Below are 20,760 nucleotides of genomic sequence, written 5' to 3' on the forward strand. Positions count from 1 at the left end.
ACAACGTCCTTACTACATTTCTGTGCCTTGACTGTGGGAGGACCCTTGCTGTCTATACAGGGACAGAAAGCTCTCGGATTTCATCAGTCTTATCTTAATTTGTGTTCCAAAGATGAACGATGTGATTAGGGGTTTGGATTGACATGAGGGTAATTAATGACAGAATTAAAATTTTTGGGTGAACTAACATCTCAAAGCTGGACCATAGAGCCATAAACAGTCAACTCTGACATTTAACCTCGATGAAATATACAGAAGTACATTCAGACTCACACACAGAGGCTCAGGTGTGTCTGTAATTACCCAGTTGTGGAGTGCAGAGAGTGTACTGTGTGGTGTGTGGATGGTGTCTTCTTTTTCCTCTCAGGGCATTCATCATCAGGAATCTCCTCCAAGTCAGACTGAAAACTGGTGGAAGATACTGATCTTTCTAGACACACTGGATTGGTGATAATGCCAGTATTTTATTCCCAAACTCTCTCTGGTGTATAAAAGAGTCCTGGCTTGTTTCTGACAGATTTTGGGCTTAATCGCATGAGACGTCACTGGCATGTTTGCCATCATCCTCCAGCCAACCTTGTGCTGAGACCATCACTAGATTCTGTCTGATTGAATAACCAGTCCTTTTTTTTTGGCGCTTTGCAATAATTAATAAGACTCAGAGATCAGGGTACCATGTGGCTTCCCATAATGATGCTGTCTTTTGTTTTCTGTTGTTTGGGATATGTTTATCTCAGTGTTTGTTTGTATGACTGGCAGCTTTTTCTCTGCAGTTGAAGGAGCTGCACAAGAGCGGGGCTGACCTGTGTGTGCAGGACCCGGTGGGCCGCACCCTGCTGCACTATGCTGTGGAAGTGGGCAGCAAAGAGATCGTCAGATACATCATTGATAATGGTAAAATAATCAGGTTAAGCATATCTGTAAACGCTGTAACTGCTGGCATAGACAAAATGGCTATATCCATGCAATTTCTATGCCTGTATGTTTAACAATCATTTTAAAAGCTGCAGAACATATTTTTTAGCTTCCAGTCCTTTAGATCAACAGGACTCTATGATCACAAGAAACACATTCTGGTGTGTCCAAACTCAGTCTCTGTTGTGTGTTATCTGTAGTGTGTGGTGGGGTGCTGTGTAAAGCAGGCCATCTCTCTCTCCCACGCAAGCTTTTTACAGCTCTTCATTAAGCAACACACCATCACCTCAGGGCACATGCTTTAGTGTGCTTGCAAGGTTTGATTTTATTTTTCTCTTTTTCCACAGCACCCACTGATATCCTGGATGTAACAGAGAGAGAAAAGTGAGTGTCTTACTCAATAGACATTTGTTATTTTTATCTGTTGACAGTAAAAGTTCTAGTTCTGTTTTATGTTACTGTAGTCAGGAAGGCCATGGTTTTTTAAGAATTATCTTAGCAGGCTTTTTAACAACCTCCAAACTTGGCTTTCTGCCTCCTGTCCTCTCTGTTTATCCCTCTGTCTTGATCTCTTGCTTCCTCTCTGTCTCTCTTTCTTTTTTTATTCAGTGGAGAGACAGTATTGCACAAAGCGGCCTCGTTGTGTCAGAGGACAATCTGTCATTACCTCGTGGAGGCGGGAGCATCTCTCATGAAGACAGACTTACAGGTGAGATAGACTCGTAGATAGATAAGTAGAGAAATACACTTTATGTTCATGTTTGATGCTGGAATAAAGGAATAGTTCCCCAAAAAATGAACATGTTGTACTCATTTAATCAATCTCATGCCATTCAAATCTCACAAGTCTTTGTTAAAGGTTATTCTTCGAAATACAAATTACATTGATTATTGTTTGGATTGTTTAATATAAATAAGCGCATGAAGAGATTGTTTATATTAACGAGAGTTTAATTAAATGGCTTGATTTATATGGATTTGTTTAACTTGGCCTTTCAGTGAAGTAACAAAACTCTCAGGTTTCATAAAAATAATATCCTAGTTTGTGTTTCAATGATTAACCCAAGTCTTATGGGTTTGGAACAACATGAAGGTGAGGAAATGATGATGAATGGATGTTCATAGCGGTCCACTTACATGCACAGAAAAGTCACATGACCAGGTCTGGTGTTGTACCTAACAAAAAACACAATGAGAAATAATGTCATAGCATTTGAAACCCTGTTTGTGCTTGCTATAAGAATTTCAGGAAGGAATAATTTAAGTTCTGATGCCAGATTCATGCCAAACAGGTTCTCTTTAGACGTTTGTTGCTTTTGGATCTCTCTCATTTTGGCTGCAGCCTCCAGCTGGTCTCCATCCCTGGACGTCTCTGTACTCAACCGCTCTGTTAGTCAGTGCTGACTAAGACCTTCGCATGAAACAAGGAACCATTCTTCCCCCCAGCAACCCTCCCTCTCCCCCGCTCACCTCCACAGATCCAGCCAAGAGACTCAAGATCTCCTGCAGCACTTCTGATTGGTGTACCGCAAAATTACACACAGCTGTAGACACACTAGACCCTAATTACTGCCTCTCTTCTTTTCAGAAGAAACATCAATTTAAAAACGACTTATTTGAAGAGATCTATGAGGGAATGATTTTCCACAAAGCACAGAAATCTCATTTGTGGTTAGAACTCTCAGCATTACCACTGGGTCTCCTCTAGCGGCCCTTTCCCAGCTCCCATCTGATAAATGTGTGAGACGGCACTGATTGAGTCTCCTGGGTGCCGATGGACTCCAGTCTGTCTGACAGCCTTCACTTCTATCTGTGTAATTATCAGTAACTCGTGTGCTGTTGAGGGAGATGAAATGTGTAAAGTCACCGGTCTGACACCTTCTGAGAGCAGACCAACATGAAGATTTTTCTCTTCAGAGGATGTCCCATGATTTTCATCTTCCCTCTTGAGGGAGACTGTACCCCTGTGCTCCTGACAGACTCGATCTGAACAAGACCTGATTTAGCGGCGCCATTTTCCTTGACTGTGGTCTGTTGCGATTAACGGCTCCATCAGCACTTTTCTGCTCTGCTTTCCCTCTGTTTCCATCAAATCTAAGGATCCTGCACTTTTGGTTTCATTCAAACCAGAAAACATCATATCCAGGATAGAGTGACTCATCGTTCGTTGCCCTGTTATGAAGCACACTACTCCTCTCTGACTCCCTCCCTCGGTTTTCTCTTTTACATGCTATCCATCTGTCTTTATATAATAAGCATTCCCATTATCCATTCCATAATGTTCTCCCCTTCTATCCTTTGTGACTTGTATGAGGAAGGCTGGTTTTTAAAAGCACTCTAAAAGTGTGATTATATTTCTGTTCGGCATGCCCTGCAGGGATTAGTCTTTTAACCACAAAGCTTTTTTTTCCCTCCTGTATAACTAGTATATTTTGGTTCATCATGGCCAATAGTCTCCATTGTGACGCTGTAGCTTTTGACAGCTTTTCCAGAACTGACTTTGTTTGCATCTGAAAGGCTGAAAATGTAGGGATGCAGCACCGCACTGGAAGTTGCCTAGTATGAAAAGGTGTTGGTGGCCGGTCGTACTGTACAGTACTGAACAAAGGCGGCTTCATCTGTGCCGCAACAATGAAAGCGCCTGGCGGGCAGTTTGAGTGCTCCGAGCTCTGTCCGACGGGAACAGTCCAGCACTTTTCCTCTTAGACTCTCTGCACCAGGCCTGCCTGCAATTAACAACAATTACTGTTGAGCAATGCTGGCACCAGCAACACGGAAAAAGAGAGGCGTTTTCTGAGAGAACATGTTTACCATTAGAGGCTCAGTGCAATCTTTGATTTCCCTTCTTCATTGTTCATGAAGACTTTGTCTGAAAGAAACGGTCCCTAATTAGGGCCTGGAGCAACCATAGATGTTCTCTGTGTATTTTGCTTCAGTTCACGAAGCATCTTCTTGAACTTCAGCTTGTGTTTGTATTTGTAATTGAAGTCTCAGTGGAACAGAGAACAGTTTAATGATAAATAGTCAATTATATCAAGCTTCAGTACTGTTAAAAGTTTTAGGCACTAATGTAAAAATGCCGTCAAAAAATATATAAATAGATTTTATTTTTAATTAACTGTGATTAACTAAAATCAGCATTTGGTGTGACCATCCTCTGCTTTTAAAGCAATTTTTGCCCTTGGTGCACTTGCACATAGTTTTTCAGGTAGCGTTTGCAGGTTTCTTGAAGCATCTTGGAGACATTTCCACAGTTCTTTTGGATTGAGTCTGTCTCAGGTTGTTCTGTTTCTTCATGTTATTCCAGACAGACTTATGATGATGGGATCAGATCTCTGTGTGGAGCACTAGCTGTTGTCAGACTCCTTCTGCAAACAAAAACTGCATTATTACAATTAATGGCAAAATTAATGTCTGGAAATGTAAACTGATATTTCCTACTCGCACACTACTGCAAGTTAGAAATAAATGACTTAAAACCATATTTTACCTGTCAAAAATAATAGTGTTCTAATAATTTTGGCCACCACTGAGTGTGTGTATGGGTGTGTGTGTCTCATTTTCCTCTTGACAATGCCCGACAGATTATCTTTGGTGGTTAGTCAAGCACACCAACACCATGGTCATTTAACCAACTTTTGGTGCTTTTGGCAGTGTGGGCAGGTGCCAAATCCTGCTGGAAAATGAAATCAGCATCTCTAAAAAGCTTGTCAGCATAAGGAAGCATGAAGTGCTCTAAAAAATTTTGGTAAATGGGTGCAGTGACTTTGGTTTTAAAAATGGACCACTCTCTTCACAGCAGTTCAGTCAGTGTACTGTTTGAGTAAATGAATTACTCCGGGATATTGGTTTGTTTGAACTCAGAGGGAGTGTCAGACACATTAAAAAAAGTTAACAGCTTTAGTCATTTGTGTATTAATGCGTATTGGAGACGCAAACCGTTTGAAACGATTCAGTTCGATTTGGTGAACTGGTTCAAGAAGATCCAGTTACATCGAGTGATTTGTTCGCGAACCGGATATCACAAACTGCTTTGTTTTGAACTCTCTCACAACGGACACAGAAGAGAAGAAAATGCTGTATAAAGTCGCAGTTTTTGCTATTTTTGGACCAAAATGTTTTTTCGATGCTTAAAAATATTCTAACTAACCCTCACACAGCTTCAATGGAGGGACTGAGAGCTCTCGGACTAAATCTAAAATATCTTAAACTGTGTTCCGAAGATAAACGGAGGTCTCAATGGTTTGGAACGACATGAGGGTGAGTTATTAATTACATAATTTTAATTATTGGGTGAACTAACCCTTTAACACTGGACTTCAAGCAACTTGAGCTATGAGCTTCTCCACCCTTCCTTCAGACTCTAGGACCTTGGTTTCCAAATGAAATACAAAACTTGCTCTCATCTGAAAAGAGGACTTTGGACCACAGGGCAACAGTCCAGTTCTTCTTCTCCTTAGACACCTCTGATGTTGTCTGTGGTTCAGGAGTGGCTTAACAAGAGAAATACGACAACTGTAGCCAAATTCCTTGACATGTCTGTATGCCTTGACCCAAGCCTCAGTCCATTCCTTGTGAAGTTACTCAAATTCTTGAATTGAATTTGCTGACAATCCTCATAAGACTGCGGTTCTCTCCATTGGTTGTGTATCTTTTTCGTCCACACTATATACTTCCACTCAACTTTCTGTTAACATGCTTGGATACAGCACTCTGTGAACAGCCAGCTTCTTTGGCAATGCATGTTTGTGGCTTACCCTCCTTGTGAAGGGTGTCGATGATTGTCTTCTGGACAACTGTCAGATCAGCAGTCTTCCCCATGATTGTGTAGTCTAGTCAACCAAACTGAGAGACCACTCTGAAGGCTCAGGAAACCTTTGCAGATGTTTTGAGTTGATTATCACATTGGCATGTCACCATATTCTAATTTGTTGAGATAATGAATTGGTGGGTGTTTGTTAAATGTGACTCAAAATCATCACAATTAAAAGTACCAAAGACTTACTTCAGTCTGTTTATTTAATATACAAGTTTCACAATTTGAGTTGAATTACTGAAATAAATGAACTTTTCCACAACATTTGAATTTGAGTTTTTTTTTTTTTTTTTATTAACTGTCTGTCTGTCAGTCAGTTAGTTATGTTTGGACTTAACATGTCTCTTCATTTCCAGGGGGACACTCCAAAGCATCGTGCTGAGAAGGCGAAAGATGCAGAACTTGCGGCGTATCTCGAGAACCGCCAGCACTACCAAATGATCCAGCGTGAGGACCAGGAGACTGCTGTTTGACTTTAACCTCTCAACCCTCACCTCAACCGGTGCCCTCCTTTTTGTGCCAAAACAACAGTTACCAAAAATGTATCGCTAAACCTGTCTTAGGCTCTCTGGACCGCAGCGGGGGTGATACATTCCCAGAGAGGGAAGATGGTTGCACACTGTACTGTCTCTGAAGAGGTCCCAAGCTTTCATCATCTTTCTCTGAATGACCTGTTGGACTTAATGTCTTTCATTTCATCGCACTGCCAAAACATCTTAAGAGTTTGTATTTATGAGACAGAATCCATATGTTAATGCACTCATCAAGCTTGCTTTTCTAGTTTGACAATGCTGAATGTTAAACGAATACAATGAGGATTTAAAGATGCATGGGCTGGTGTCTGTCTCCAGATTCATCCCTGTCTGTAAAAGTATCTGGAGCATTCACCATAGCCCTGACTCCACAACTAGGTTCAGTATTGCTCTGTCATGGCTGAGCAATAATCTGGTTGGTCGTACAGCGCATTAACCAGAACCAACATTTCAGTTAGCTGACTTATTTCCTAAAGACAGTAGAGCCATTAAATGACATGTTGTTAATGTACAGTATAATGTAACTTTTTAGACTGCCCTGCACTGAAAGAGTTCAGGTTGGTTCAAAGATCGGAATGTTCTCTGGGTTCTTGATCTCAAGTATCAGAACTATTTAGATGTTTTTCAGGTGTGTCATGGGAAGGATTTTGCATTTTCATAGATTTCTGTGCTGTTTCTAGTAGCTTCTGTTTAAGAGGCATTTGCACTGTAGCTTTGATTGCCTTCTTTATTCTATACTCTGGATTTATAATTGTTGTACTCAAATACGGCTTCTTTCCTACAATATTTTTAAGTAAATAGATGTTTATATAATTTGTAGCTCTAAAAGATGTGTGGTCATGTTTGTATTATAAAACTTTAGATTTTGGTTTATTGGAGTTGAGAATAGATCTCTTTGTGATTCAGCTCATTTTTCTTAAATCTTTGTGATAAAACAACGCACTCTGTAAGTTTATCGTTTTGTTCCATATTTTTTTTTTTGTGCTGATGTCTTTTAGACATTTAGACGAGATTTAAGGATGCTTATATTTATTTTCCTAAATCATTATATATTGAAATTCATTTGGCATTGAAAGCGTACATATTTAATAATATAAGTAATTTATGACTTATTTACATTATAGGATGAAACTCTTCTCTGTCCACAGAGAGTTACTACTTCATCAATGATATGACCCACTTATTTCAAAGTTCTTTACAATGTAATTCTACAGTATGTATGCGTATTCATATTGTAAATAAGTAACACTGTGTTTGGGTTAACACACTAGCATCTTTAGTGCTATTCATTTGCTGTTGGAAATGCATTTTCAGCACTCTCAGTTATGTTCTTTCAAAAACCATCTATCCATCCATCTCACCCTTTTACCCAGACAGCTGTTTGACAGGAGCCTTGATGAACGAGATTATATGAATGACATCATATGCCATAAACACTGAACTCACTGAACTCTTTCAATAAACATGTGATATGTCTTAATGATCGGATTACTTAAAATTCTTAAGACTATTTTTTTTTTTTAAAGGTCAGAGATACCCCCCTTAGACCTTTTTAGTATGAAAAATTGGGTTTGCTCCTGTAGCTCAATTGGTAGAGCACTGCATTTTCATAGCCTGAATGCTCTTTAAGTCACTTTGGATAAAAGCGTCTGCTAAATGAATAAATTAATTTTTTTAATTTGATTTAAATTTTGGCAATGGAAATTGTTTCTATTTTCATCCTTTCATCCCATTCTTTTCATGTTCCATCTGAGAAGTGTAAAGGCTGATATATATAGGACACAAATACATTTTTACAATCAAAAAGCAGTTTCATATAGTTTAGACCCGTGGTTCCCAACAATGACCCGAATCAGATGTGTTTGATTAAGGAGACATGCAGAACATGCAGTGTTGGGGTGCCTCCAGGGTCAGGGTTGGGAACCACTGCTTTAGACATACATCGCATCACAAATGCATTCTGGGAGAAACCAAAGCTAGCAGATGGGCTGACACTGTAAATGGTCTTCAAGCCAACAGAGCTTTTTACTTAATCATGCCAACTTCATTCCTTTACTGAGGAATTTTGATCGTTTAATTTTACTGTTTGAGATAAACAGCCTACAGAAAACCTCTCGCACTCAGTGATTGCAGGGATTAAGAGACAATTTTGTGAGTTTCTTCATAATGATCATAATCCTAAAACTTGAGTTTGTCAGACTAATAGGCAGAACAGATGGCATAGATTTGCCACAAATGTTTCAACTCATTCATCAACACTTGGAGCGTGTTTTTAAAGCTTGAATCTTTGAAAGCAGTTGTACTGAGTTTGTTACGTTTTAATTTAAAATATGTTAGAACCTTGCTACAATGCTCTTCTAGACGTTTTACACTTTTTTTCTGTAAAATGTGTAATCGATTTGGACTTGTATTTCCATAGAAATACAACAACCTTAAATTACTTATGTCATTTTCAGATATGAGTGTGTCCACAATTCCATACCTGATCACAAGCAATATGAATCTTTGACTGGCATGATAATGTTCTACTGCATGAATTTTAATGGCCAGTTTTTAAGTGCTGAAGACTGCATTTAGCATATCATTTCTATATCTCTAAGGGCAAGTGAGGTCTATGCCCTGCATTGACCCTGCACTGTTACTTTTAATTTAGTCTAGTTTTAAGATTTTATAACCCAGGCTTTAATGATATGGTTATTTTGTTTTGGTGTTGATCCATTTACTCTGTGGCTCATTCAGAAGAGATTGTTAGTGATGCTGGCAGCATCATATTACCCTTCAGTCTCCTCTGCTATGATTTTTTCTCGTCCAAACATCAGATCATGTACAGTGCTTCATTATAAATAATTCATACATGTTGTCTCAAGCAGCTATTTACAGCTAGACCTTTCATTATCTTATTAAAACCAAGTTTTAAATACACGGCTTATTTCAGCCTCTCTTATCGTCAGCAATACACTGCAAGCACTAGTTTTGCCATTATTTACTTTTCCTCTAATATCCTATTTTTCTTCATATAGTGGAGACACTATTGAAGTATATTCCATTTTCAGTACTTCATCACCAACATTATCAATGCACACTCCATTTTTATGGCATACTTAAGAGATGAGATTTTCCAAGAAATCTCACATTTTTTTATTCTTATATGGAAATCTTACTTTAACTTTCAAAGGGCAAAGCAATGTAATGTATGTACTTTGAATTTCTGAATGTGTTTTGTTGCTGTGTATTTTCTTGCTCAATGAAACTCTTTAGCCTTTAGCCATCATTGAGATGCATGAAAGCAGTAAGACGATGAAGAACTGCCTCTTTCATTGATTTACAGGGAAAGCGATCTGACATTTATACTTATTTTGTGTCTAGTTTGAGGTTTGATGAGGAGAAACCAGAAAGTATGGGTTTCAGTGCAATATATTGGGTTTAAAGACATGTTTTATGAATATTTTGTTCTGTAATGCAGTTAATATTTATCTCTTCAGTGAACTTATCTGTTGCTGTCTGTTTAATAAAATAATAAAGCCTCCTGAATATTTCATACTGAACAGCAAGGTCATTTGTTGCTTCTCACAAATATTTTAAGAGACTGGATGTTGAGTGATCTTTCTGTCCTTATAATAATCTTACAAAGCCTATGAATTATTTGAATGAGTGAATAATTTTAAAGCAAAAAATGTCTGATTCAGTGTAAAGGATAAGAGTCAGATCTGATCCACCACTTGAAAATAAATGCTTTTTCTATGCCTTAAGAACTCTTCAGAGTAATCAGACCCTCATGTGTTTTCATGTACAGTAGGTTGATTAAACGGTGGCTACTTATTTTAAGGTAAGAGTTTTTTTTGGGGGGTTGGGTTAAGAGGCTTTGGAAAAATGTATATTCTCCTGTATTGCATTCGGGTCTCCCTCTAGTCCACAGATGGATGAATGTGAGGCTTTGCAGTCTAAAACAGCTCAGAACTATTTCCATTTTAATGCGGTTTTATCATCCTTGGAATGTATTAACAACATTTCCCCCAGACTCTGATACCGAGTTTCTTTTTGTCTCTGCAGGAGTGAGCTGTCGGCTCAGAGATGAGACGCAGGTATTAATAAGAGAAATGCAATTCCTGTCCCAATAAAAGAGTCATGATATCAGTCATTGAGTTATCACCATAAATGATATGACTGTATAATCCTGATGATGTGCTCTATGCAAGATTTTCTTTCTTTGTATGTTTTTATTTAATTATTATTTTTATTGCTGTAACTCATTTGTATTTTTTTCTTAATTATAATTGTGTGAGACTTGATTGTGTGAGACTTGAAAATATAATACATACATATATATTAGATCTATATATGATACATATATATATATATATATATATATATATATATATATATATATATATATATGTGATACATACATTTTTAACATAATTTTTTCATCTAATTTTTCAGGTTGTGTAAATTAACATGATTGAATGCAATGTGAATGAACATGAATTGACAACAAACAATAACACAAATCAACATTAACCTAGATTTACAAAATGATGTAATTGTTGTCCATTGTTAGATTATGATACATGGCATTAACTGAATAACCTCTTCACTGTTTAAAGTCATTGCGGTCGTCTTTCATTACATATTAAAAATAAATAATAATAATGTGTATGTGAGATGAAGTCCATTCTTCTGGTCATGCTCTGAGTGAATAATCACACCATGAACGCCGGCTTCACTTCTATCTTAGAAAGCTAGACTTCACCCTCAACTCTTTAACCTTTTCATGGACAAACACTCACATGCTGGTTCACCCTTTGCCCATTTGGCAAGCTTCCCCATGACTTCCTGCTGCTCCAAAGAAGCAGAGAGTGGCAAGAGGAGGAGTGTTGGGGTTTTGTGGATCATTTGTGGTGGCTGTGAGCTGCCTTTTATTCAAGCAGTGATTGTTCCATCTGGTCCTCTGTTGGGAGACAGAGGTTTCACTGTGGAGATCAAGGAGGAGGTCTTGCCTTTTCAGATTGCTACAAAATATGTGGCCTGTATAAACCTCCCAACCTCTCAACCCGTTCTTTCTTTCTCTTTGTTCCTCACCCCACTTTGATTTCCTTGAACACCCCCACCCCACACCATTTTCCCTGTGGTCTTTTTAGTCCTCTTGGAGCGGATGTGTGAAATGGACAGTACATTGCATTCAAAGAAAAAAATTAAATGTTTTAAAATACACGCTATAACTTACTTGATCAAATCCACTCAATCCTAAATTCACATGTAATGCATGTTGGCTATTACAGGCATTATTTTTAAAACAAGAACTACAGAAGATGTGCTTTGACTGAAATGTAAAGCTTACAGAAAAACCATAAAAATCCATTTTCAAATATGCCATCACCAAAAATATCATCTGATGCTCCACATCCATGTAGTTTACCATAATTTTTTATTGATCTATGGGGCCATGTGTGTGCTGCTGTAAAAGTGCATGATTGTGCAACAAGTGTGTGTTTGTATAGTCAGAGTGGGTTTTACAGTATGTGAATGCTATGAGAATGGCTTTATGAGTTGGCTCAGGTCATTGTATGTGTTGTGTTCTGGCCTGTCTAGGCCTGCGGAGAGATTGTTTATCTGACTGCACCATTTGTCCTATTGAGCCGCTGTTTCCTGCCCTTAGGGGTCTACACACACATTCACAAATACACCCACGTGAAATCATATAGCAGGCAAAAAAGAAGAGAATCTATAGCCTCTGAAAACATTTTAGCTGTTTATAATGATTTAGGGCGTTTGCAGTATAAACAAAAATATACACAGAACTGTAACAAAGTACTTTTATGATTTAAAGAGATATTTTACAGATTCAAACTGTCCTGTTTTTATTGATGTAGGTGACTTTTTTGTGGTAAGAGACCGACATTCCAGCAAGGTTTGAACTTTCTATCAGAGTTTCTATCCATTACATTTCCATATAATATATATATATATATATATATATATATATATATATATATATATATATATATATATATATATATATATATATATATATCTGTCTTTCTTTTTAAATGATGGTTTGCAAAATTGAGATGGTACTTGTTTGTAATATTAACGTGGTTATAGTACATAATCCAGAGGTTCTGTTATTGGTAGCCAGGTTCCTATACAATGATACGAGTAGACATCTTGTTTGTATGCTGAATTTGTAAATAGTCATATAGTCAGTTCAGCATTGGTCATGGCAGTCAGATACATTGTTTTAAATCCTCTGTTGACTTAGAAGTCATTTTGTTTTCTCTCTGTACTATTTTTCCTTTGGGTGTTTTGATCGTTTGATTCAGTCTTATTGGGTTTCTGTCCTTTAAGCAACTGCCAAAAGTGCTTGTGAACACAGCCATCTCTGTTATCAATTAATAGGTGGAGGGTTTTGCTTTCACAGTAGAATTTGTGTATTTATTTATTTTTTATTAGCCTATATATATAGCCTATGTATAATACTGTACTGTATACTGCATTGCTATTTTAAGTATATTGTTCTTATTATATTGTCTAATAATATAATTATTATAAAAAAAAACTTTTTTTTTAAATTTAAGTTGACATACAGTTCAGGTTTCATGGCTGTGCCTGAGGTCTATTGACCGAGGCTGACGTGGGCTGTGACGTCACAGGGGGTTCATTTAAATGGGCTTCAGGGGGAGAGAAGCAGATTAAATTAGTTTGGGGGGAAACAAAGAGTCGGAACGACGCATAAAGGCGGATGCTGGAGAAGAGTTCACACTCGAAACTTAAGCAAGACTATTTAGTTTTTCAGTGTGGAAACTTTCAACAGAAAACAAGTGAGTTTACTCTGCTCTTTTCACATCAACAGTTGTTATATGACCAGTTATGGGTTTTCTGTTTGATTTAATCCGTTAAACTTTTTTAGAAAGTGCCATTGGAAAGATATAAATCGAAAAAGTTAACGTATATCTATTTTTTTTTCACGCGATATACATATACGAATACAAATATTTAGACACCAAGTGCGGACAACACAGTTTTAAAAGTAGATTTTAATGATGATTGTAAAACTATTAAAGAAGAGCGTTTAGTTAAACATCCGATATGAATTCAGTGGGGGGTTTTGTTATCCATAAATGAAGTTACTAGACGTTCTGAGGCGAGACTACGTCTTTGCCGCGAGCTGTTGCATTCTTGCAATGTAGGAAACGGTTTACTGCACGGGACGAGTAAGAGGACCATCAGTTGATGATGAAAGTTTATTTTCATAATAGATGAATGTACAAAATATGAAACCACAAACAAAGTGAAACTACTGCTTTACACCAAATTACACAGTTTAGGTGGAAATAGAACATTTTTAAACTACTTGAATCGGTAGTGGTCAAATGTAAGATTTTTCTACCACAATTTGAGACTGAAGTGTATTGATTACATTTACTGTTCACAGTATTAATATGAATTAAAAAATGTTTGGGTATCCTTAGGCATGTTCTGGATCGCCTCCCCTTTCACTCACACTCAATGTGCCCAGTTGCTTTGTGGATAGGCAGCTTGTTTTGGCTGTCTTTGCAAAAAAGTTTTTACACATAGCATGTGGTGGTCTATACTAAGCAAAATTATTGCACAGATGCTTTTCAGTGTCATAAGTATATTATTATTCGATGTACTTTTGACATTGGCTTATTTCAGCTTTGCTGAAATGTAAATAGTGTATTTATGAAATGAAGTGCATATGAAAAGTGTGCATGTAATCACCATAATTCAGTTCTCTTGCTCAAATCTTGTGTGTGTGTGTGTGTGTGTGTGTGTTGTATCATTGTGCATGTAATGCTCTTGGCTTAATTCACTCTCTCTCTCTCCTCTTGGATAGAGTGATTAAAGTGAGTACGGTCAAAGGGTGCAGGGCAGAAAGGAAGAGGTCTGCGTTTCATCTTTTCTTCTCTTGCTCTTTCAGAGACCCTTTTCACCTGACCTGCATTCTGACCCCCAACACACACACACACTTTCATTTCTCTTTCTTTACACACTTCCAGGGCCTTTTCATCCCAGAGTGGGAAGAAAGTGCAAAAAAATTCACTTTTATTCAAGGGATTACATATTTGGAGCTATACTGCTTCACAGCACTTCAGCAAAGTTGTAAACATTCAACCTTTTGGCCTCTGCCATGTTTTGATGTGAGCATATAGCAGAGAGAGAGAGACAGAGAGATTCTCTGGGTAAAAACAATGTGATCAGATAAAATAAAACAGACAGTAAGTGAGAGAAGAAAACTGATCACATCAATGTTAACCAGTTCATATGAATAATTCTGGGCAGTGTGCACAAATGCGTATTATAGTTATTATTTATATAAGACACCACTCCAAGCAAGTTTCATATGCATTTAAGGGTTTATTTCACATTACTACAGTGGAGAAATGGAGTGTTTCATAGTGATATTACAAACCTCTCTTGCCCTCTATAGTAAAGATATGCGTTTAACTGGATATATAAGTGTACTGTATGTCCTCAGGGTGAGTAGATAACGTGTCTCTCACTGATTTCTCTTTAAGGAGCACAGATATAGTTACATGTTAATTTTTTTGTGTGCCTCACTAACTCTGAACCCTCCGATTCACAGGCCTCCAGTGCTATGCTAGTCAGTTTCTGTCAGAAAGCATTTGGTGAATCACTTACTGGACTGGTGACAGCCTTTGCGTGCGTGCGTGCGTGTGTGTGTGTGTGTGTGTGTGTGTGGACATAACCCAGCTGCATACACCCATCAGAAAGAATGATGGGAGACTCACAGTGATTTACGACTGCTTGCCCCGGACCTGTGTTTGAGTAAATCTTGTGCTGAAGTGAACTTAAACAGCTGTTTTTGGTTTGAGCACTGTCTCCAGACGTCTCTCTCCTCCCCCGTGTCTGTCTGTCAGTCTGTCTCTCTCTCTGCGGTTTAGATGACTGATAAAACCAGTGCAGACTTGAACTCCTCCTGCACTGTGTCTGAAGACTAACGCTCAGTACCAGCTCAGCCTTAAGGGCCTGCTTTGCTTCAGACTTAATGAAAGCACCTCCGTTTAATATAGTCTTTACAGAAAAACGCAGAGCTTGTAATAGAGATTAAGAGCTGCTGAAAGGAAAGACTCCAAATGGAAATCTGTAATTGAAAAGTGGCACTGATAAGCGTGAAACTGTGCCATATGTCTGACTATGAGTGAAGTGGGTCAGAGCTTTGTGTTGTTTTCTCTGCTATGGAAATGAGTTTGAAGTCCAGCTGGTTGCGCGGCGAGGGACTCGCACACTCGAGCGCTGGGTGTTTGGAACGCTCTGAAAAGATGTGAGGGGAGGAGAGAGGACCAGAGGAGGGGAGAGAAGAGAAACCGTGTGTGTCCAGCGTTCCCGCATTCCTCTGCGCTTGTGATAATGGAAGCCCCATGGCGTATGATGAGTGAGTAAGGCCCTCAAAGAGCATGTGTTTCTGTGAGAGGAATGGGGCTTTTAAAGGGTTTTCTGTGTGTGTGGACCCAGCGGGTCAGAGCAGCCTCGTTAGGATGTCTGGAACACCCCCCACCCCCCCCACCCCCATCACTCACTCACTCACACACACACACACACACACACACACACACACACACACACACACACACACACACACTCCCCACAAAGAAGACTGCCTGATGAGAGATTCTGGAGAAGGGTCAGAGAAAAAAAAAGGTGAGGAGGGGGAATTTTTGGGACCCGGAGAGGGGGTGAAGACATTTTTGGGCCAGGAAAATGGGGGTTGGGGTGCTGGAGATTTGTGTTTTTCTGAGAGAGGTTAGTCACGCTCTGCTGAGTGGCTGACACTTAATTACTGTTTGGAGGGAGTTGCAGGATTTACTGGGTCAACAGAATATTTTATAAACAGCTTTAGAAGAGCATTTACTGTCAGAGAGTGAAAGATGGAGAGAAAAAACAGAGGTACTGTAGAAAGCATTTTTACTGCCTCTGCTTATGGTGACCTGTAAAGGTCTGGTGCCTGAGTGATGAGGGACGGCGTTTGAGCTGGAAGTTACGGCTGTGAAATACCTCGACCACGATGGGAACAAGAGCAGCTAGAAAACATGATCTGATTTGTCCTCCAGAGCAAAATGGCCAATGTTTAATTAAATGAATGGAAGGACGGACACTTGAACTGCAGTGTATGGACAGTGGTATAGTCAGAACAAGAGACTTGTTTGGACCTAATAGATGCTTAATTATCCTCAAAGACAGTACAATACTGCTTTTCATCACTCCAGCTAATTCTGGCTGCTTTGAGTCTTGCGTCTTACAGAGACCGTCCTCTCTTTCAACAGGAGATCAGCTTTTGTTACCGTTAATTGCTTTTCCTGCGAACAGAACTCTGAACCAGGTCGTCTTATTGACAAAGAAGTCCCTCCCACACTGACAGTGGTTCTGAGTTGTTAGTAAATGTGTCTGATGTGTGAATGTGCGTTCTGTAATCTGAGTGGGTCCATATGTGAGTGTACGTCTCTGCGTGAGCTGCTGCTTCGGTCCTCTCGTTCCGGAAGAATGGCGTCCCGCGGCGATGATTCCATTCTCTTCACACAATACGCTCCTACTATCTCACAGCACGAGGGCAACTCATCGCCATGGAGATCACAAGCAGAGGCTAAAGAGCGCGCTCACGCAGCCAAAGTCACAAACACAAAACCCATAGAAGAAGATCTGTGCACATGGAGGAACCCTCATTTGAGATGATCCAGGGAAACAAATGTGAGACTGAAAAAGGTCTTTTTCTCAGAAAAAAAATCTCTATCTAAATTTTGCTCCTACCATTCACAGTGTTAATGAAAATAAACGTCCCACCATTGTCGGCACTGTGGGGCCTTGTTTTTTTTAGTTTTTAATGCTGACATGTTGAGAAGCAGAAGAGCAACAGAGATTTATACACAGCTGAGCAGAGACAGAGAGAGAACACAGATGTGAGGACTGAGTCTCTGGAGCCGGATACCAGTCAGGACAGAAGACACACGTCAAGTCTCTTTCTCTTGCGTGTGAATAGATGTTAGTCAGGGGTGCGAATGTTCCTGTGTTGTTTTGGATGTTTATGTTTCCTGATTCAAAGCAACACGCTTGTAGACTGGCGGTGCTTTCGGTGCCGTATTATTATAATTCACCATGTATTCTCCCATTTCAGTAGCTGTTACATCATACTTCTGTGTGAGGTGTTTGTGTGCCATTTCTGTGGGCGGCTGGAGAAATTTAAGCGCTGTTGTTACATTATAATCTGGTGGCAGTGATAGCAGAGAATCACGCAGTCCTCCAGCATTATGACCTTTTGTGTTTGCACGAGCCAAGTCTGCGACATTTGAATGCCAGTCCACTGAATTCAGTCGGTGAAGCTCGAATTAATCATTCTGAATGATCACTCTTATCAGCTCCATTCATTCATCTCTAATTGGGAATTTGAAATATTAAATGGGCAAAGTAATGCCTCAGCATAGATTTTTTTATTTTTATTTTATTGTATTTATTTAGTTGACAGGGACATTGTACATTAATAAAACATTCCTGTAAATGTACCAGAATTAGCCAAAGGCTATTTTCCATCCGTAGTCCCTGGACAAGTTGTTACAAGTCACCCTAAAAGAAAATGTAATTAAAAATACATACTAGTAAATTTCATTTAGATGGCTAGATTACTGTCCTGCCCTTATATAACCGTACTTATTACAGAAACTGTAATTTTGCTGTGCAACAGCTGAAGATTGTGTGTGTTTTTCAGAATGCGTGGCCTGTTTTCCACCCTCATCGTGGTGCTGCTGGCCTTAATGATCGTGACCACAGAGGCGGGGAAAAACAAGAAAGGTATCAAATATTGCAAGAGACCATCTCTCTCCTCTTTTATTTCTTGCATTAGTTCAGTTCTCATATAGAATTATATCCTGTGATTTCACACTTTGAATCTTAAGGATGGAACACATTACTTTTGAACAAATTTTGCCCCAGTTTGGAGTACGGACAAGTCAGCGCTAGTTGCTGGAAGTCTGAGCCAGTATACAATTTTTGGGCATTTTATAGAAATTGCATTTAGTGTATGATGGACATAGACTCCAAATTTTAGCTTCTGACTGTGATTTCATCCAGTTGAAGGATTACAAACATGTTATTTCTATTTGCTATCCAAACATGATATTTTGAGCCAGTTTTAGAAGGCATATTTTCATTCATCGTGCTTCTTCTATAAAAGTTTGTGGTGTTAGAATCGGCTTGCAAGTCTGCTGGTGTGTGATTTTCAATTGTTTGCTGTATATTGCCAAGTTGTTTTCTTCTATAACCAATTACAGTGTTTTAAAATGTGTTCTGTTGTTTTAGTATATTCCAGCCTTAAAAGTACAGTTCACCCAATGAAAATTATCTTCATGTACTCACCCTCAAGTTTTTCCAAGAGTATAGTTCTCCTGTAAAAGAAAATATTTTGAAAAATGTTATCAAATGTAATCAAAAGGTCACTGGTAGCCATTGATTCCCATTGTATGGAATATGGAAGCCAGTAGCTACCAGCTACTATTTGGTTACCAGCATTCTTCAAAATATCTTTTCAGTTTTGGGTGAACTATCCCTTTAAGCAAATACTGACAGATCACAATAAATGTGTTGCTTTTTAACTTAAGCAGTTTTGCATGAGTTTCTGTGCTACTTGGCTGAAGGGGAGAACTGAAATAACGCTTCCTGTGTGTCATGTGACAGAGAAGAATAAAGGAGGTAAGGGTGGTTCGGACTGTGCGGAGTGGCGCTTTGGCAGTTGTGTGGCCAATAACGGAGACTGTGGAGCAGGCACGAGGGAAGGCACCTGCAGTGAGCAGACCAAGAAAGTCAAATGCCGAGTGCCCTGCAACTGGAAGAAAGACTTTGGAGGTGAGTAAAACTGGACATACTTATTAAATTTAGCCTTCCCTTTTATTTCTGGCATTTAATTTTTATAGTAAGTGCTTTTGTGCTGCTGTGGATTTCTGTTTGTTCTGTGCATTTTAAATCATCTTACAAACTAAATTGTAATGCATTACAATTGCAGCCGACTGCAAGTATAAGTTTGGGAACTGGGGCGAGTGTGACGCTACCACAAGCACAAAGAGCCGCTCTGGCACTCTGGTGAAGGCTCTCTTCAGCGTCGACTGTCAGCAAACCATCTCTGTGTCCAAACCATGCACCACCAAGATCAAAAACAAACCCAAAGGTACACCGTCAACACCAAACCCAAAACTGAGCTATTTAAGTCTTTTAACACGAGCTTCCTCAAACACACATGACTCGACAGGTGTAAGCAGTAGTTTAGTTTGCTTTGGCTGAATGTGTGTAATCTGCTCTGGTTGTGTAATCTTGGCCTGTTGGCCGTGGTGGGCTTCTGAGTGGGATTCTGAAATCAATAATGAACCTCTGCTCATGCATAAGAGGCAGATGTCTTTCCTTTCGAATCATATGTTTGTGGTTAATATGCTTATCGGAATGTGGATTCATGCTATAATACTGCAGCATTATTTCCTTAGAGCGTGTGCATTTCTAACCAGCGTGAGATAGGGAGGCGTCGTCAAGACGTTCGGCTTTACCGCTGGATCTGACTAATGAAATTGTGTCAATCTCTCCACAGGAAAGAAAGGCAAGGGGAAAGGAAACTAAAGGGAGCATGAGATCCAGAGGAGCAGTAAACACCCCGTGATCATCTGTCATCCAAACACGGCCTTTTATATCTCTATACTCAGTGTTCTTCAGCATGAGCCGAACTCGCACTATAGCCACAAACACATAGCTTTAGAAGACTATGACAGAGAACCAGCTGAGTGTCTGACACGTTATGTGACTCTTTGATGTGTGGGGGAGGGGAGAATAAAATGCCGTTGCTTAGCGTGTGGTGCCCTGTAGTTGACCCATTCCTCTGATGTTTCCCTCCAGCACAGATCTCTCTCTCTCTCTTTCTCTCTCTCTCTGTCGTTACTATCTATCAGCTGTGTAAGCCTCAGGCCTCTCATTTGCTAAAGGACAACAATCACTAGAATTCAATCAGACACATCTGTTTTATTACTGTTTTACTTACACATTTGCTTTTGTAAAATTGTGTAATTTACAGGATTATATTACTAGTAGGGTATACAAGTAGTGTTTGGATAAGTCACCCTTCTCTTTTTTTGTATCCTAAAATATAAAACTGAGGAGTGTTGTTTGAAATAAATGATTTCTCTTTTTCTATAAAAGGTGTAGTTTATGTAAAAGTGAAAATACCCCAATACTGTTACAGTACTTTTCTTTTCTTTTTGACTCGACTGTTACTAACAGACCTAAGGGTGACCTAAGAGGGTTACCAGCATTAAACTGCATGGAGAGGAGACCGTTCCCTCTTGTGCAAACCTCTTTTATAAAATCATTTAAGAAAGGCAGTAATGTTTTGTTACTGAGTGGTGTGTGTTATGCAGTGTTAACTAAAGGTAAATGAGTGATGACAGTTCATTATTAAAGACACTTGAGCCCTCCAAATTTCTCATTGTGCAA

The 20,760-nt window shown here is 39.0% G+C and overlaps 2 protein-coding genes across 19 annotated transcripts in view; both read left to right on the forward strand.

The window, feature by feature from the left end:
• Positions 1–9,809, forward strand: part of LOC127961122 (diacylglycerol kinase zeta) — an 80,462-nt gene extending 70,653 nt beyond the window's left edge. For all 18 annotated transcript variants that reach the window (XM_052560078.1, XM_052560080.1, XM_052560081.1 and 15 more), the window contains 4 exons: positions 774–894; positions 1,263–1,299; positions 1,525–1,624; positions 6,088–9,809. In XM_052560078.1, the coding sequence (XP_052416038.1) occupies positions 774–894; positions 1,263–1,299; positions 1,525–1,624; positions 6,088–6,204 (375 nt within the window). In that variant the 3' untranslated portion in view covers positions 6,205–9,809. The remainder of the gene's footprint in view (positions 1–773; positions 895–1,262; positions 1,300–1,524; positions 1,625–6,087) is intronic.
• A 3,122-nt stretch (positions 9,810–12,931) lies between these two features.
• Positions 12,932–20,745, forward strand: mdka (midkine a). The gene is made up of 5 exons (XM_052561687.1): positions 12,932–13,082; positions 18,002–18,084; positions 18,967–19,134; positions 19,292–19,453; positions 19,865–20,745. The coding sequence occupies exons 2-5, from the start codon at positions 18,003–18,005 to the stop codon at positions 19,891–19,893; spliced, it is 441 nt and encodes a 146-aa protein (XP_052417647.1). The 5' UTR covers positions 12,932–13,082; position 18,002; the 3' UTR covers positions 19,894–20,745.
• Positions 20,746–20,760: the final 15 nt, after the last annotated feature.

The sequence above is a fragment of the Carassius gibelio genome, chromosome B7, assembly GCF_023724105.1.
Source record: "Carassius gibelio isolate Cgi1373 ecotype wild population from Czech Republic chromosome B7, carGib1.2-hapl.c, whole genome shotgun sequence".
NCBI lineage: Eukaryota > Metazoa > Chordata > Actinopteri > Cypriniformes > Cyprinidae > Carassius > Carassius gibelio.